Here is a 19,946-nt window from a genome sequence, read left to right on the forward strand (position 1 = left end):
CTTTGGGAGCCAGACATACTCGTTAGAAATATAAAAAAATTACATTGTTAATAGGGCACACATTCTGAGAGAATCCTACCAAAGCATACATTTGTGAACACACAAGGCCCAGTTCATGTACTTTGTCGGCATGCTAGCTGCTTGTGCATGTAGAGTATGCTGAGCAAACAGTGTGTGTTGGTCATGCCGGAGATGTGGAACACGCGTCCCAAAGCCATGGCGGCGTGTGAGGCTTGCGGGTGGCCGGAGACGGGGTCTCATTATAGGTTGGATTGGGTGAGGTTTCATCTGCAGAGGGAATTGCTCAGTTAGGATGAGTGGCACTGGGGTGGTTGTGTGGGTGTTATCTGATCTGGTCTGTTGGAAAAGAGGGGTGGAGGATAAACAGTGTAGGTTCCTGCTTCAGTTTGTGCAGGAGACTGGGAAGTGGGAAGAGATCTAGTTGTGATGGTTGGCTGATTGGTGCATACTTTGGTGAACAACAAATCGATGGCTCCATGTTTATGAGTCTCCCTAACAAGAAGAAGAAGAAGGGATACGCTTTCACGTGAGGCACCTTCCACTATGACTGGCTTGCCCTTTCACAATCCAGGCACAGGGGAAGGCCAAATCAGCCGGCGGCCATCTTTGCTGGGTCTAGAATGGATGTGTCCCTGTGTAGCATGAGCATTTTGATTCTTATTTGTACATTTGCACCCCTACTTGTGAGTGGAAATGTACAACAGCCTTTTAGATGACAAGCCCTGTGGGCCTTAATAGAAAGCAGGAATATAAGCAGTCAACATGCACTTGGCAATCCACACTGTACGATATCTGGCACTAAAAGGATTCCTGGCAGATGCTAGATGGAGCGTGGAGCTGGCACGACCCCTCAACCATTGACACTGCAGTGTCCAGGAAAGGGACACACTCTAGGCTCTACAGGGTTCTGGTGACTGCAGATACCTTGCCGAGGCAAAAACATAAAGGCTGTTGGGCGACACAGTCAGGGCTGATCATATCAGAGGAGACCTGAGATGAAATGTATAAAGAGACGTTCCATGGCAATCTCTTTACAGCGACCATGGAGCATCATTTTAAAATACTGCATTGATGGCACTTGGACCCTCTAATACTCTCTAAAATGTACAGTGGTGTTTCCCCCGCTTTGCTCCAGAGCTTGTGGTCAATTGGGGTCCTTGTTTCATATGTGGTGCCAATGCCCACATTTTCAAATGCATTGGTCTGTGCTCCTTAGCTGGATAAAGGACACAGTTTGGGTACAGCTAAAGATGGGCCCCCGACAATTATTGTTGGGTATTCCTGCGAGGGACAGGGAAGAGTATCGGTTCACCAGATTGTTGGTAGCGATGCCCCGAGCAGGTAGAATGGCGGTAGCCCAGAAGTGGCAGAGCCGGAACACACCCACTAAAGCAGACTGGCTGAACAAGCTTTGGGACATATTTGTAATTTGACAGCGATGGTGTATGATTGCATGGGGTCTTTTCGTCAGGACTGGGGCATGGTCATTCTGAAATGGGGATTTAGTAAGCCTGGTATTGGCGTCTAGGCGCAACTGGATCTATTGGTGGCCCACTTACAAGAGTGTACACTTTGGGGAGCTTTGAACAGGGTTGTCCGACTCTAGGGGAACTTTGAACAGGGTTGTCCCACTCTAGGGGAACGATTAGACTAATAATGGTAATTCCCATGGTGGTAGTCGGGCTGATGTTAATGAATGATATATCACAGGGAGGAGGGGTTGCGACTTTCCTTAACCCTAGTTCGTCTCTTAGAGTGGTAAGAGCAGCAGTACGACCAGAAGTGCATAAGTTGTATTGTTGGGGGGACCCTCTGGTTTGATTAGAACTGCCTAAGTGCCGGATCTCCCTGCAATTCTGTGATGTTGTTATACAAAGGGTCCAGCCTCGGACTGGCCTATACGGCAATCAGGCAAACCCTCGAATTGCAGGCCCAAAATGCTAGTATGGGCCACTTTCTTTTGGTCAAAGTAGGCCAGTTTTCAGCCAATGTGGGACAATTTGATGAGTTACTGTAAAGTGCAGCTAGTAGATTTTACCAGTGTTAAGGAACAAATATTCTTTAAAATGCACAATTTGGCGGACATTTTACCGCAAAATGTCTCCATGGGGGCTACTCAAACAGTCTGTCACCAAAGGGACGAGTCACCATTTGCGACCGTGGCACACTTTTTCTTGGCACCCGAGCCAATTTGAGGCCTCTTTCCGACCAAAGTAGGGTGGAATCCTTTTGACAATAGAAGCACAATCACAAGTAGCAGGCATGGCTGCATTGCTAGACCGCCACAGTAGAAGGGCAAAAGGGTCCATCAACACTGACTCATTAATAGGCATAGTGAGCTAGCTCACACTGTGGTAGCGCCAGTGTTCGCCATCAAAGTCTCGGAACCAAACTTTCAAAATTCACATGAGGGCACTGGGAGGGATCACGATGTGTTCCGCACAAATCTCCAGCTCCCGCTCCTTGACAGCAATAATATCATTTGCATTTTCTTCCTCTTCTGAACAGACACACGACATGGCAACTGCTTCTTAGATGTCAAATCCCGCGGCGACAATGGCGGTGTCTCCTGCAGCAATGAAATCGGCGTTGGTGTCTCAAAGGCCTCCTGCTGCTGTTCCCTCGGCAGAGCCTGGGGTACTCCCTGCGAAACGTGCCCTGCAACTAACACATGTAAGTTGATCTTGGCATATTTCCAGGGTTATCTTCATTGATAATTAAAGAAATATGAATAGATTCTAGATTCACTTTAAAGAGTCCTGATGAAGCTCTGGAAAGAGAGCGAAACCAGTCGCTGTTGTCTCTGCACTTGGTACAGTGGAGACTCAAGTGCTTTGTTAGAGCCATTTCAAAAAAATGGATATGCAATCAAATATCGTGGAGTGTACTCCCTTTACCTGCTTGGATATTGTATGGTTTGCAAACACAAACATAATTTGATAATGACTGAAAATCATGCTCTCACTATTCATTCAAATCTAAGACAATAAGCCACAGTAAACTGTCTGGACTCTACAGCAGTATTGGGCTTTAAGCGTCCATGCAAACGTGTTTACCCACCTATTGAAGTCTCTACACAACCCGCTTGAGCTTATCTAATAGGCCACCTGAGGTGGTATTACCCACTTTCACCTAATTGCATTTTCCCCAAAAAATGTTTGCCGACTTTTTACTGCACAAAAATAAATGGTACGTTTGCGTTAGGTATATAGAAGGGGAGGTTTAAGGGAAGAGGATGGTGTGGGGGTGTCTCCCTGCTTTTTGAGGTAAAAAAAAGCAGTACAATCTGCAAAAATAAATAGTCGCAATTGTCACTCGGCAAAGTAGATATGAGGAATGTTCATAGATCCCCGAGATGTCTACATCTAGCCTGTCCGCACCACTCCTGTAAATTAAAATTGCCCCACAGACAAGTTGCAGATTTTTCCTCAAACCTTTTAACATACTAATCTATTTCTATTTTTTTTAGCTGACTACAAAATCTTGTGTCCTGGAGGAGAAGGGTTTCGGCCAAATCAAATTACAGTTATACTGGAGGGTAAGCAAGGCTTCTATTGTACACGCTCTGCGTGCAGCAATGTGTTATTATCAGGACCTGAAATACATTCTCTTGGTGTGTCACCCTAACAGACATTGATGAGTGTCAAGAGTTGCCAGGCCTCTGCCAAGGAGGAAAATGTATCAATACCTTTGGCAGTTTCCAGTGCCAGTGTCCCACGGGCTACTATCTGAACGAAGACACCCGGGTTTGTGATGGTAAGTGGTCTTTGCATAATCTCCAAGTGGGAAGAAGATTCCCATTGCAGACATTTGCAGAAAGGTTTGGAAACAATTTGTAATTTCCAGCATGTTTCCACTTCAGTAATAAAAAAAATATCTGCGCAAAACTATAATTTATATCAAATAAACGTTATTTCTGCAGCTCCTGAACACATTGAGATGTGTTAAACAGTGGAGGTATTAGAAGCTGGAAGTACAGTGGTCGATTGAGGTCAATCGATTTTTAATACACCCCAAAGGATCCCCATTTTGAATACAATGTCCGAACATGAGGAAATCCCTGATAATCCTGGTTAATTAATGATCAGAAAACCAGGGTATCTCAAAGAAAGAAATGCGTGAACGGAAGAGGGGTGCTGAGGCTGTGAGGGGGGGGACCTTTCCCACTTTTATGGGGTCAACAGGTAGCAGCTTCATGCCAGTGGGCAATTTCAAGTGGTATGCAAAATGAAGGCGGGGAGAAGTCTTCTATATTTCAGGGCTGCCTGCTAGTTTGCGCAGTTGAGAGCTGTAGACACTAGATGGAGTTCCAGTGTGGACGGAGCAGAGTGAAGAAGTTATGGGCCGGTAACAGGGAAGCCAGAAAATAATTCCAGAAGCTTACTTTCAGTAGAAACAGTTTTCTTTTTGAAAAAATGTACTATTAATAAAATAAGCCAATCAAGCAAACATTTGTATTTATTTTTGAAACAAATCTGTCATAAAAATGATAAATAAATATACCCAAAAAATTATAAAAAGCCTAATTAGTTTTGACAATGGAAAAAAATGCAAACATTCAGACACGGCTGTTGTCATAAGTGGCCTGTTCCTGTCACTCCAATTCATTGGCTGCTCTGTTTTTTAGGTTAGTGACTCCACCATCCAAGTAGTTGGGCTTGATCTCATTGGGGCAGGGGAGTGGACCCCTTCTCCAGTGCCCAGCAGCAGGCGTATAATCCAGAGAAGGGCGTGTCTAGCCGCCCGTTCATAATATGCATGGGCAGAGGGAGGAGAGTTGGGAGGGGATTGATAGGGCTTTGAGTTGGGGAATGCCTGAAGTCCTACTGGGTCAAAAGCTAGAAACCTTTGGCTACTCCCCCAGCCATTCTATGCGTTGGCAGAGGAGAAGAAAGAGTGCATAGATCTCTCCTGCCGAGACAGCTGGGGATTAAAGACGTGCTGCAGTTAGTTTGACCAAACAATGTCCAGGTCATGCATGATTCATTGCGCCTGCCCTGCTCTCCCCGTTGCCTAGTCTTATGGCTCCAGTGATGGTTGTCCTCGGAATGTAGGCCAATCATGTTTTTGTCATGTTTCTATTTTTAAAAAATCCAACAAAATGGCTGTCCAGTATCAAGGGCAATCTTTTTTTTAAAATTATTTGGCAAAACTTGACAGCGTTCACATAATCAGTCTGATGGAAGCCACTCTCAAAATAGATTGTTTTGGTATTGTGTGCTGATGAAAATATACATTTTTCACTCGCCTTCATTTCATTTGCCCCACCTTACCAATAACAGCAAGCAGTTCCGTCATACGCGATATGATGTGCGGTTTACAGTGATAATTTCGACAACAAAAATGTCGAAAGTCAAAATATCGAAAAAAAATGTCGAAAAAAAAAATGTGGACTTTTTTTTTCCAATGCATTTTTTTTTTTAAATGGGGGGGTTCCCCCCTTTTTTAATTTTTTATTAATTTTTCCCTTTTTTTAACTCCCGAACCCCTAAAATAAATATATAATTAAAAAAAACGAAAGTCGACATTTTTTTTTTCGACATTTTTTTGTCGACATTTTTGTCTGTCGAAATTTTTTTTTCGAAATTATGACCACCCACCATGATGTGCGTGCGCGTATCCTGTAGTGGCTTGTTTGGAGTACTCCATAAACCTGCCCCCCCCCCCAGACCTAGTGCAGCGAGTATTATGCTCCAAGCCTGCCTTTCCGTTGGGTGCAGCTATAGGCCAAATTACAGAGGTGCCAATTGTGGCTCGTTTGAAAGCGTTTTCTGTCTGGCTATGTCAGATCCATTGCAGAAGATGCTGGCATGGCACCACTAATAATAATGATGTATTATTTATATAGCGCCTTAATCCAAAGCCTTAATCCAAAGCTTTCTCCCTTTCTATAGCGGCCATTCAAAAGATAGTAAAAAAAAGAAAACAAAGAAAATGTCTGCCATGGATCGGGCGAAGGGACTACACATAATCCCTTCTCCCTGTCCATGGTGGCCAGACGAAGAAAGGGAAGGGACTTTGAGGGACCCGGCCCTCAGGAACCGTAGCAGGTAAGTCTTCCTCAAACAGATCGATTGTTGCAATCTGATTGTCCCTGGCCGGGTACTAATTTAGATTATAAAAAATGCAAAAGCATTTAAGGAGTAACTGCTGCATTCGAAGAATTAAAAAGAACTAGAAGTTATTGAGTGCCATTGAAGTGGGTAACGAGACATCTAATATCTCTCTATAATGCCAAGATACCACTCTAGGGGTGAATATTCAGAATACAGCTGTTATTTTGTGTTCATATGTTTCAATAAGCTCTGTCTTTTTTCAGATGTCAATGAATGTGACACGCCAAGCATCTGTGGCCCTGGTACTTGCTACAACACAGTCGGAAACTACACCTGCATCTGCCCTCCAGACTACATGCAAGTCAATGGTGGAAACAACTGCATGGGTACGCACCTCTCTCACTTACTACCTACCTCCACATATTTTTGTAAACAAGCTGTGACTATTGGCGACGTGAGTGAATTTTTAGGTGTCCACCCCGCCTCCTTTGATGCCATCCAATTGTTCAACGCAATCCTGAAATTTGCAATTCCTTTTCACAAAACCGTGCAGTCAAGCAAGTGTGTTTAATGGCAGTAAAGAAGAGGCCCATTACAGCTCTGAAGAGCGCTTGGCTGCTGAAGAAAGACAATATATTGCTGCAATAGGAGCTTTAAAGAGTAGGCACACCCTGAAATACTCAAAAAGGGGATTCCTGATTTCAGAGTGGGTTACTCATGATGTCTTTGATCTGAGTACTTCCATCAATGAGAACAATGTTTGATGGCAGTTTAGAGGGAAAGTGAACACACTCATTTATTGACTCTCTATTGTGGCTTGCCTTTGGCTGCTGAAAATGGAGACTCATGCAACACTCACCGTTTCTCTTAGGTGAATTCAGAAAGAATGTTGTGGCCAGCTAAATGCCTCTGATTCTGGGCCGGAAGCACAATGCCCTCCCAACATCAGTCCATGTAGCACTTCCGTAGAATCTACATACACTGAAATGTGGGGATCAAAAATAGTCCTGATACCCCTAAATCCGTAGGGTATATTTCCCAGTTATTGATGTATACTTTTTCCTCCATCAATATCAGAACTCAAGATTGTTCAGTCAGCAATCATGGTCAGGGTTCCCTGAACCATTTGTTCACTGTCATGTGGTGTCGGCTGTCGTTACAGACAAGGTACTTTAATCAATGTTCAGGTGCCTGTGGCTGATTCCAGGTCTATTAGATGTAGTAAACGTACCCCGACATAACGCGTCTAATATGTAGACACCACACATTCCATGGAGTAAGCTCAGCTGGACCAGAGTAAGGCACTTTGAGTTTCCGAAATAGAAGACTAATCACATGCAAAATGTTTACTAAAGCAACAGAACCCGAGGGTGGGGGGTGGGCATTACCGGTCGGGTAATGCCTCGAGACGAAGGTGAAAGCCCTTGCTTCCCTCTGGCTTGTAACTTATGCCCCGGGGGCATTACCCGACCGGTAATGCCCCCCCCCATTGGATTCTATTGCTAGCAGTACCACGGAACGTTGTACTGGAGGGTACTAAAAGTATTTTTACCCAAGTGGAGAAACAGCATGTAAACAGTTTCTCAACTTGAGCAAAAAAAGCAAACAAAATAGCCACCATGGATCGGGGAGAAGGGACTACATTGTAGTCCCTTCTCCCTTTCCATGGCGGCCATTCAAAAGATAGTAAAAAAAGAAAACAAAGAAAATGTCCGCCATGGATCGGGCGAAGGGACTATACGTAATCTCTTCTCCCTGTACATGGCGGGCAGATAGAGAAAGGGAAGGAACTTTGAGGGACCCCACTCAGAAACCGTAGCAGGCAAGTCTTCCTCAGGTAGGTATCGGCCCAGCAAGGGTAAAACAGATGGTTTCTTGCAATCTGATTGTCCCTCGCCGGATACTAATTTACATTATAAAAAATGCAAAAGCAAAGCAATACAAAATGAATGCTGGCTGCACATGGAGCTTTGCTTTGCTGAGATTTAAAGATGGTAAATATGGAACACGCCAGTGATAGTCCATGCCATTTGGAGAATTAAATTGCTAAGATGAGTACTAGGGACCTTTTTCAGTTAATGGTTCTACCTCAATCTAAGATAATAGTTAAGGGGGAAAATAGCAGGCATTGTTCTCTGAACCCTGCAGAGTTCCATGAAGAAACTGCACCATCCCTCACAAATTCAGCCAGGGATAGTACACTTTGTTTAAGTACCTTCCCTCTAACTGAGCATCCTGCTAGCCTGGCTAGAGGGCATTGGAATTTTTATACAAATGAGAGAACACAGCTATTCACTGAGTGACTATTACATGACAATAGCACCTTTAAATGCCCTTCAAGTAACCAAGACTCTACTTATCAAACTTAAACACCATAAAATAACCTCATGAGACTCAGGGACGTAATTTCACCAAAATGCCTGGGGTAGCGGAAGTGACATCACATGACTCTTGACTTCTGATGACATCGCAGGAAGTGATGTCATCTGACCTGAAGTAACATCACAGGAAGCGATGGAACACAACCTTTCACCCCTTGACAAAACAGGAAGCTGTATCACATAGCATTGTTTCTAAGTACACTATGAAAAATATGGTTACGGTATCACTATAAAGTGAAAAACATTGCATACAAGAATGGATCCCCACGTGTATCGTTAATATCAGTGCGCATAGGCCCATATTGCCAAATTACTTTGAATGCAAGCAGAAGTCCAAGGCCAAATGATAATAATGAGTTATTATATAGCACTTACGCTTAAGCACTTCATATAGAACAAATACGCATACAATATCACCCAGCCTGTGTTGGTACTCATTTATCAACCTCATAAGAAAGAAAGACTCAGTTGAGCTTGCCGGGACTCGAACCTGTACCAGTTTAATCACACACACACACACATTTCAGCAGCTAGCGCTCTACCCACTGAGCTATCTTACAGGCGATAGCTACCAGAAAACCAGGCATTCCAGAAACAAAAAAACACATGCTGCTGGCCACAGCCCAGGAGCTTCAATGACAACAAATATATATATTTTTTTAGGGGGAGCAAGGGAGACCCCAGGGGTAGCAAGGAAGACTTCAGGGGTTGCAGTCACGACCCCTTAATGACGTCCCTGATGGGACTCCCAATTCACGGGCAAACGCAACGCAGCAGTTGTGACCAAAATATTGCAAAAGTCCAAACTTGGCAGTCTTTAAATAGGTTGTCAACTCTGTGCCTTGTTGTGGCCCAGTATGCGGCCACATCTAGCAACGAAGTGCTAGACTGAAGGAAATACGTAGGAAGCATTGAAACACATTGTGTATAGGCGCATTATAAAAACCCAGTACATAATATAAAATAAGCATTGTGAGTGTAGCGGCGAAGGTCCCAGCCCAGCCTAGAGTGTAAAGCTGTATATAAAATGTGGATACCATTCTGTTTGCCCCATGACAAACACCTTTGCATGTTTCTAGAACAGCCATTAATCTACATCCACTCCTCATGAACGTACATGGAATATAGCTCTCATACCTGACATTGCTTGACCTTCTAAGAGTAGAATGCTGCAGCAGATGTTTTATTAAGGCAGTGGGGATTTACAATCACTGTAAATGCTGGGAGCATCCATTCAATAGCCTTCCTCGGTGGCATAGTTCCACCTCATTGCGGCTCATTTCACACAGAGACACCCATAAGGTATTTCTGTCCAATCAGCTGAGTATTTTGTTCATTGCAGATATGAGAAGGAGCTTGTGCTTCAGAAACTATTACGCTGACAACCAAACCTGTGATGGAGAGTTGCTTTTCAACATGACCAAGAAAATGTGCTGCTGTTCCTACAACATTGGGCGCGCGTGGAACAGGCCTTGCGAGCAATGTCCTGTGCCTACTACGGGTACGTATGTCCGCGCAGGGGGGGGGACATATTATTTGATCTGAGAAAATGTTTAGTAATATCAGCATTGTACAGATATGAAACATGTTGCAATTATTTGAGTCCCACTTCAAATGCATTATCTCAATTAGTTGAGAAGATATCCTGAAGACACTCGTATGATAATACATACTCTTTTGAGACAGCATTCCTACATCTTGAGGGTCCTTGCAACATTTGTCTCCTCAGTGGAGGCATTAATCCCTGAACATTGAAAGGCCACATGGCTCGTCCATTTATAATTCCTTATAATGGGAATACATGGTTAAAAATAGTCTTACGAGACACATTTTTCCAGCAGTAAACAGGGCAACCTGGACCTTTCTTTCACCACTAGAGGACACCCTTCGAACCTCTCAGATTTATACAACCCTCCAATCCTCTGTTCCCTTGTGTAAGATTGGATTTAGATCCCATGTCCCTAATAATAATTTGTTTTTATATAGCGCTTTAATCTAAAGTGCTTTACATAGGACATATTTACATCCATTACTAGTATTAGCCAATACTAATGACCCATATCGGCCTGGACATAGCAGATTCCTCATGCATCCCTATTCCTGAAGTAAGGGCAACGCTTTCTGAGATGCCCATTCTGCCTTTCCTTATTTGCCCTGGTTACATACTACGCCATCATCAAGACCCATGTTGAACCCCCTGGAGTCCGTGCTGTAGTTCTGAAATCCTAACCTTATTTAAGGAATGCAATGTCCTCGCTCATCAGAGGGTCCAGCGGCGGCTGCAAGTCAAAGGTGATTTCTCTGCTGACATTTCTTAAGGGTTCAGAATGGAGATTTGCTAAAGGACCACACCAGGGACATCCATTTGACAAGCTAATTGAGCCAGACATGTCTATTTGACTGGAAGCCTGCAGTTTACTCATGATCTCGTCTTTTCCTGCAGATGAATTTACATCTTTCTGCGGGAGCCAGAGGCCTGGATTTGTCATCGACATTTACACTGGACTACCTGTGGGTGAGTGATCACTTATTTCTTCAGTCGGCCTTCTAAGGCTTGGGAAGGGTGAACATGCAAGATCGAGTTCCCCTGGTTTATGCTGTGGTTCCCTCCCTGATAAAGGAAAGCATAGCTCTTAGTTTTGTCTGCATTCCTTCCTATGAGTCATGCGTGAATCAGACCATGCCAGTGTCCAAGCTGGCAAGAATAACATGCATACTCTGGGAGTGAACAAGGGGATAAGCGGCTATTTCTGGGATATCGGCAATCTTCCCTATAAGGGCGATACGTGCTATGCACTGATAAAGAGGAACTGGCATCAGGTCCAGGCAGACACTTGTCAGATTCAAATTCAAAACGTTAGACTACACTGCAATAGTCGACGTTTCCATTTGGTACATTTAAACCACTCATTATGTAGGGTGTTGAATGCAACTAGATGCTTAAGTGACAATGTGTACAACCTGTCTGCTGCTGTGACTGGCTGCCTGGTTTCCCTCTGATTTCTACAGGGCACCCCCCCACTGCCCAGTCCCCTCCCCTCCTTGCACTTAGCATGGGTTCCTACCCACTGTACCCCATGCTTTCCCTGGCACATGCCTTCCTGGCCTCCTCACCCTAGCACTCGCCTAGCCCCTTTGGCCCTCTTCTCCTCCATCCTCCCCCTTTTCACTTACACTCTGTCCTCTTTTCCCTGCACTTCCCTTCCCACCCTAGCACTTCGCATTTCACACAGACTGGCACCCCTCCCCTCCCCTTCAGCGCACCTCTTGTTACTGCACTTGCACAATCTAAATGTTACACGGTCTAGTAGGACCGTTATTGTTATCTCCCCCCCCCCCTTTTTTTGTCTTGTGGTGCCTTGAAAACCCATTAGTTGTATAGGCACCTTACAAATGTGCAATAAATAAATGTAAAAGTAAGCTATGAGTTTGACAATGTGTAATTGCTGAAGAAGTATAATGAAAGGCCTATGGGTTGGGAAATAAGGCAATGTTAACATAGTCATACAGTGTTTATAGTTTACATCTTCATCAGATTTGTAAAGGCATGTGTCTGCAATCTGGAAATGGATGAATGGTCTAATTACAACTGGTAAATATGAGGAAATTGCTGCTCATTAGTCAAGCAAGGGCAACAAATTGCCATAAAGAGCTACAACCATGGAGCCTGATTCATGGAATATTTTGCACTGTGGAAAGCACTTTTCACTGTTGCAAAGTGACTTTGTACTGCCAACAAACTCCCTGATTCATGGAATAATGCAACGTGGCTTTTTGCCATGCAAAGTCACTTTGCACTGCAAAAATACACTTTGCACTCCATGAATCAGGGTGTTTGTTGGCAATGCAAAGTCACTTTGCACCTGTGAAAAGTACTGTGCACCGTGCAAATCATTCCATGAATCATAGTGCTGTATGTCTGTAACTGGGGTTCAGAGTGAATGTGGGTGGGAAGGGTTGGATGATGTGTTCCCAATGCTGTTGGCCTGCTGCATTGCTAGCATGAATCATTGCATGTCATGTATGGCAGAGCCCCCCCCCCGCCCTCCACCGCCGCCCTCATAAACTGCGATCTATACTCTGTCTCTCTCTCGCTCTCTCCCTATCTCTCTCTTCTCCTTCATCATACTCATAATGAGGCCCACTGTCTTGAGAATGCAGCAGTTTGGCAACATGCAGAAAGTGATCATCAAACCTGCTCCAAATTCACCCAGTACAATGCCTACTTAGCATGTCCAAGATCATTGGACAATCTCTACATGAACCTACTACTATACTAGAACCTGGCAATAGAAATGGTGGAAAGAAAGCAACTGGTATCCCTAGCACCCCACACTTCATGTTGCTTCTAGAAGTGGGAATTCCTGGATAAAAGCAGTCATAGTGGTGTGTGATATGTGAATGGTCTAGGGGCACATATTGATTTGGATACCAATGAAAAGAAAGCCAGCATTGGCAATGCCAACAGTTGCCAGGCACCGCCGTTGTGGCATTAACTGGCCATTGATAGTATCAGGTGCAAAATGGTGCAAGTACCTGGACATCGAATGGTAGTGCATGGCAAATGCCCAATACTTACACACAAGCCAAAACTGCTTGCTTGCTTTGCCAATGACTTCAGTGAAGGACACACATAGTGCTTATAAATAAGTGGCAGATGGCAGATCCTGGTCAAGACACTTGTATTACACCAGTAGCAGGTTTAGAGCTCCAATTAAGTCATTAACTCTCAGCAGATTGCTTTGAAAAAACGTTTGGTGTTAAGGCTCGGTAAAAGCGAGCCCAAAGAGTTCCCATGAGGAGGTGTTTTGGGTGGTGAGAGGCAAGACCTGGGTGGGAATGACCATAGGGATTCGTGTGGCTATGGGCAGTCACTGAGTAGGCAAATAACCAAACAAACCCTACAAGCTGTGCGTCCCTCCTCATATGCCACTTTGCCCTATCTTTACTCCAATGCAATAGTTTCGGCTTATACGTGTCGCAAGGACACCTAATATCCCAAACTAAAAAGAAGTTTGCTTCAAAGCTACAGAACATTAAGAAAAGGGAACATTTGGTTGAAAAGGTGGGCTTCTGTGCTTGTGACCAAATGTCATCCATTGAACATTTCCTATTATTTTGTGAATACTTGAGAAGTGGCTAAGTTCTCTACCTGTGGTGTTGGGAACATGAACGATGAATTACTGTTTAGGGGTTCAGTATGCTATGTTATGTTTTATTTTGCGCATTTAGATGCATTTCAATGCCTTTATTTTGATTTTTATGTTGACTGTATCTTAAATGGATTCCATTTTTATTTTTGGACTGGCATTTGTTCTCGTTTGAATTCTTCATGCTTCTAGAGGAACCTATGAATTATTATATTTATTTTTCATAGTATTGTGTGTTTGTAAATTTAATGCAATTTTTTCTCATTACCTGTATTCCCAGTATTTGGTAATTTGCTCATTCGGAGTCAGAACCGTACTCTGACTATTTGTGCTTTTGGTTTCAGATATTGATGAGTGCCGAGAGATCCCCGGGGTGTGTGAGAACGGAATCTGCATAAATATGGTGGGAAGCTTCCGGTGCGAATGTCCAATGGGATTTGTGTACAACGACAAGTTACTGGTCTGCGAAGGTAAGGCATTTCACTGTATCGGCTGGATAGACGAAACAGTATGATTTCATTGAATTCTGTAAATTACCCATGATGCCTTTCAGGAGTAGATTATTTCTAATCCACCCAAGACTTCACATCTTGTCATCCGTTTTCCTTCCCAGCAATCAAGATGAAAGCAAGATAAACCATCATTCATAATCACACTTCACCCACTAAGCGGATATCCCCGGGGTTTCATGATAACCACATGCAGTAGGCAGCCTTTCCCCAACGCAGTTCCCCTCTGTGCGGCCTCACCTTCTTCTCTCCTTGAGACGGGCGTAGAGTGCCACAGGCTGCTGCACACCGGATCCTGGAGGTAACCCGTCGCCATACCATGGCGGCCCAATGGATCACCTCTGAGACTCCCTACCACAGAAAGATCGCAGAAATGTGAGCCACTGGTGGTCTGATTCTGTGCAGCTACTCCAGGAGAGTGGCTTCAGACTCCAGAAACATTTGCACCCCTCCCGTTTCAGTTTTCAGCCAGTGTGCATGTGTTTCATCATTGCAAACAATGGAGTCATCTGTGTAGCCCATGTCCCTTGACAATCAGCTGCAGGTGAGGGTATCCGGGGAGAGGAATGGCGGATATGCAGTTGCAGTGCTGCAGACGAGGATGATGGGAGCGCATTGTAGGCTGCCTGCCTCTACATAAAGCAGATCACACCTGCGCATCACTTACCAACTCAGAAAGCTGGGGTGGCCCATTGCACACTCCCTGCTACACTACCATCTTCTGTAATTTGCAGCCCAAAATTACCCGTGGTTATGTTTCTGCCACATTTTCCTAAATAACCTCAGATTTTTCTACATACGAATAGTCCTGAACCATTATAATCCTGAACCATTGGTGGATGAGCTGCAACATTTCACCTTTAATAGCATTCGATTCCCAATTCCTATTCAATGGCTTTCTATCCTCGACCATCACAACAGGGGAGTCACAATCCCTATTCAATAGCATTCCAGCACCAACCATCACAACAGGAGAGTCCCAATCCCTATTCAATAGCATTCCAGCCTCGACCAGCTCAACAGGAGAGCCCCAATCCTCATTGAACAGCAGTCCAGCATCAACCATCACAACAGGAGAGTCCCAATGCCTCTTCAATAGCAATTCAGCATCAACCATTACAACGGGAGAGTCCCAACCCCTATGAAATAGCATCCCATCCCGACCATTACCACCAGAGAATCCCAATCCCTATTCATTGGCATTCCATTCTCAACTACCACACGGAAGAGCACTACTCCTTATTCAATAGCATTGCAGCATCAACCATCACAACAGGAGAGTCCCAATCCCTAGTGTAGCATTCCATTCTCAACCATCACAACAGGAGAGTCCCAATCCCTAGTGTAGCATTCCATTCTCAACCATCACAACAGGAGAGTCCCAATCCCTAGTGTAACATTCCATTCTCAACCTTCACAACAGGAGAGCCACAATCCCTAGTGTAATATTCCATTCTCAGCCATCACAACAGGAGAGTCCCAATCCCTAGTGTAGCATTCCATTCTCAAACATCACAACAGTAGAGTCTCAATCGCAATTCAATAGCATTGCAGCATCAACCATCACAACAGGAGAGTCCCAATCCCTAGTGTAGCATTCCATTCTCAACCATCACAACAGGAGAGTCCCAATCCCTAGTGTAGCATTCCATTCTCAACCATCACAACAGGAGAGTCCCAATCCCTAGTGTAGCATTCCATTCTCAACCATCACAACAGGAGAGTCCCAATCCCTAGTGTAGCATTCCATTCTCAACCATCACAACAGGAGAGTCACAATCCCTAGTGTAGCATTCCATTCTCAACCATCACAACAGGAGAGTCCCAATCCCTAGTGTAGCATTCCATTCTCAACCAAATAGCATTGCAGCATCAACCATCACAACAGGAGAGTCCCAATCCCTAGTGTAGCATTCCATTCTCAACCATCACAACAGGAGAGTCCCAATCCCTAGTGTAGCATTCCATTCTCAACCATCACAACAGGAGAGTCCCAATCCCTAGTGTAGCATTCCATTCTCAACCATCACAACAGGAGAGTCCCAATCCCTCGTGTAGCATTCCATTCTCAACCATCACAACAGGAGAGTCCCAATCCCTAGTGTAGCATTCCATTCTCAACCATCACAACAGGAGAGTCCCAATCCCTAGTGTAGCATTCCATTCTCAACCATCACAACAGGAGAGTCCCAATCCCTAGTGTAGCATTCCATTCTCAACCATCACAACAGGAGAGTCACAATCCCTATCCAATAGCATTTCAGCATCAAATGTGTTCTCGTAGTCGTTTCCCTCTTTGCGCCCTGATGTCTGTGGACTCTGGCGCTCTATAAATGGACAAATAAATGGACAAATGGACAACCATGTCAACAAGAGAGAACCAATCCCCATTCAATAGCATTCCACCCTCAGCCATCACAACAGGAGAGTCACAATCGCTATCCAATAGCAATCCAGCTGCAACCATTACAAAAAGAGAGCTCCAATCCCTATTCAATAGCATTCCAGCCTCAACCATCACAACAGGAGAGTCCCAAACCGTATTCAGTAGCATTCCAGCTTCAACCATCACAACAGGAGAGTCCCAAACCGTATTCAGTAGCATTCCAGCCTCAACCATCACAACAGGAGAGTCCCAAACCGTATTCAGTAGCATTCCAGCCTCAACCATCACAACATGAGAGTCCCAAACCGTATTCAGTAGCATTCCAGCCTCAACCATCACAACAGGAGAGTCCCAAACCGTATTCAGTAGCATTACAGCGCAAGCATTAGAACAAGAGAGTCGCAATCCCTATCTATTAGCATTCCCCCCTCAGCCATCACAGCAGGAGACTCCCAATCCCTGCATCTACACAGTGGGAACTGCAAAGTTCAATGCAACCGTTTTTGCGTCTCTTTCCTATTAAATACACAAACCATCACATGATTTGCATGTTTCAGTGAAAGGCAGACCCGAAAGAGAAGACCCAGACATGACATTGCCGATGAAAGGTGCATTTAGTCGCTGATAACACCAGAGAGCATGCAGTTTCTGCATGAGAGCAACTGCTCGCTTTTCAGGGTCCTTTGCAGTCTCTCAACTTTCACCTTTAATTATTGAAGTCCTACAATGCCCCTACTTATGGGACCAACAGAAAACTGTGTAAGGGAATAACACATAGAATGAAAAGTGCCCCCCCCCCCATTCTGATGATTGTTTTGTTTTTCCCCTGCACCTCAGTGTCACTGCATCGGCCCATCCAGTGCAAATTGCATGAGATGCTGACAGGCTGAGAAGCAGGCGAGCAGGCAATCGCCAAGTGAAGTTGAAAATTGAGGGTTAACATGGACGTTGCCTCTGATTTTAGGTCGCCATCTGTTTTGCCTCGGATGTGCCGTGCAAGCCAAGCACAAGTGCAGCAGCGTTTGCAAGTGGCCATGCAGGGAAGGCTGAATATGGCATTGAGGCTACTCCTGTGCACATCTGCCCTGAAAGTGCTAGCAAGTTAAGCACGCCCTTTGTTTCTAAGAGCAAAGATGGGTGTCGTGCAAGGACATCCCATTCCAGGCCTCAGGGTCAGAAACATGGCGGATTTTCAGGATACCCTGTATTAACAATCATGCAATAGATTTGCCTACAATGTTTCTAAATGTGTACACATCTTTTCTCATGTCAGTGCCATCACCTTTCCAAAGAGCAAAAGGCTTGCAAAATGCTGACCTGCACTCTTGCATCAGAGTATGATGCAACATGAGTGTAGTGCTGACTAGCATGTCCTTTTCATTAAAACAAGCCTTTGCGTCTCATCAGAATGCGGGCCAGAGAGGCAAAAACCAAGCAAGAAAAGGATGTGTCTTAGAACACGAAAGTGGACATCAGCATTCTAGATCTCAGAGGCAACCCTCCAGAAGGCGTGGCCTCCAGTGGCACCTCCTATCTGAGCGATGGCACATTTCTCCTATGTGTCCACATAGAACAGCAAATAAGTGGAACATGTCCCTGCAAAGCTCTGGGGGCCATGATAGCAAGCATGTATTTCACATGGAAAGCAATCAGTAGCTAGTGCACTTGTCTCGAGACAGGATTGGGGTGCGCATAGCACACAACTCCCCCACAGCATTCAAGCAGAAGCATTCTGCATAACTGAAGTTTGCATCTTAGGCAGAACAAGGAGTTTTGTGTATCGTGTATCACAGTATCAGTGCGTCTGTACCAGTGGATGACCTCAGGTGGCGCAAATCAACCATCATAAGCTAGAACTTCACAGTCCTAGCCACTGTGGCCTCTTCTGCATGCATATGAAGGGGATGATGACACAGGACTTTGCAGATGGCGTGGAATGGTAAAACCAAAGCTTTGGAGAGCCATGGTCAAACAAATGCCATGTGACTTTGAAACCATAGCAAATGCGACCTGGATGAGAGCCTCTGGGGAAATCTCATAGTTGTTGGTGGTTGCTTGAACTCGGCGACTCTCCCCCATGGTTGACTGTTATTTCTGGGTAGCGCATAAGACACATAACAAGTCAATAATTGCAGCTCCACCTCTGATTCTTCCTAAGTACATCTAGTGTCTCATTACTCTTAATTCCAGACTTTACAGTGTTCGCTGCACCCTTCGAGGTACCCTGCTCATCATTGGATGGTGCCATCTTGGCAATGCACCATCAGTAGCGGGCATCACTGGTCTGCACTGTCCATGTGCTGGGTAAATCAGTGTTGTAAATGCTCCAGTGCCCTCTGCCCCACAGTGCCTTTCTCCACCAGTGCTCTGACTCCAGCAGCCTGAGCAGCTCTATCCAAGAGTGGCCGCCATCTGCCCAGGACATCAACAGCAGTAACATCTTTGCTTTGACCTGTCCCTAACCTTCTAAAATCATATTGCTCTAACTCTATGGATCCAAATGTACATACATATCATTTGTAGATTAAAGCATAATCAACGGGAAGTACCGTTATACAGGATACTCTCTATGTGCCCATACACACTCCAAAATTGTCCTCATTGACATAATTGCTTATACCCTGAGCACATTGGACAATTGTGTACCAATTGTGAGCAGTAGAAAAATACCAACCAGCCAACATCAATGTGTATTTTACAACATTACTTTTGATCCAAATGTATGTTTAGTGTGAACAGTCCATCCCTAAAGATACGTGGATTAGTGGGTGGTCCCATGGGTTTTCATTGATGCAAATTTGAAAGTGTTATATATATAGATAGAGTGAGAGAGCTAAGGTGCAGGTTAGAATAGGTGGGTGAAGGGCGCGGACAGAGGAAGTTAGTGAGGGTCTGGAGGACCCCTCCATTGGAAGAAAAAAAGAACAAAATGCTGCAACCACATTTCTTTCAACCAAATTTAGCACGTTCACATTGTTGTCAGCTAATCACCTTAGAACCTGTGGGCGTTGCTGGTGGGTACTGGCTGATCAAAGTATCATCCAACACAATTCAGGGGTCTGATTGGTAGACATTCTGTAGCCAGTTCCCGAATGTTTCCAAATAGAATAACCCACTGCCTGAATATTTCAGTAATAAAACTAAATCCAGCCATTTTAGTGGGGCTGAAAAGTGAAAAGATGCCCGTTCTGAGGTTTGACCGCGGTATATATGTTCTTCCGAATAGCATGATCTGAAATGTTGCAAAGCTCTGAATAGTAATGTTAATATCTATATTTCACATTCACAGATATTGACGAATGCCAGAATGGGCCCGTCTGCCAGCGGAATGCCGACTGCATCAACACTGCGGGCAGCTATCGCTGTGACTGCAAACCTGGGTACAGGTTCACATCCACAGGGCAGTGCCTTGGTAAGCATGGGCATGGGGAAGTTGCTCATAC

General features: G+C 44.7%; 1 protein-coding gene across 1 annotated transcript in view; it reads left to right on the forward strand.

The window, feature by feature from the left end:
* FBN1 (fibrillin 1) overlaps window positions 1–19,946 on the forward strand; it is a 643,598-nt gene that overhangs the window by 440,162 nt on the left and 183,490 nt on the right. The window contains exons 37-44 of the mRNA XM_069624792.1: window positions 2,530–2,694; window positions 3,491–3,559; window positions 3,652–3,777; window positions 6,341–6,463; window positions 9,801–9,959; window positions 10,902–10,973; window positions 13,953–14,078; window positions 19,793–19,915. Of these exons, the coding sequence (XP_069480893.1) occupies window positions 2,530–2,694; window positions 3,491–3,559; window positions 3,652–3,777; window positions 6,341–6,463; window positions 9,801–9,959; window positions 10,902–10,973; window positions 13,953–14,078; window positions 19,793–19,915 (963 nt within the window). The remainder of the gene's footprint in view (window positions 1–2,529; window positions 2,695–3,490; window positions 3,560–3,651; window positions 3,778–6,340; window positions 6,464–9,800; window positions 9,960–10,901; window positions 10,974–13,952; window positions 14,079–19,792; window positions 19,916–19,946) is intronic.

The sequence above is a fragment of the Ambystoma mexicanum genome, chromosome 11 (assembly GCF_040938575.1).
Source record: "Ambystoma mexicanum isolate Mex_15411 chromosome 11, UKY_AmexF1_1, whole genome shotgun sequence".
NCBI classification, from domain to species: domain Eukaryota; kingdom Metazoa; phylum Chordata; class Amphibia; order Caudata; family Ambystomatidae; genus Ambystoma; species Ambystoma mexicanum.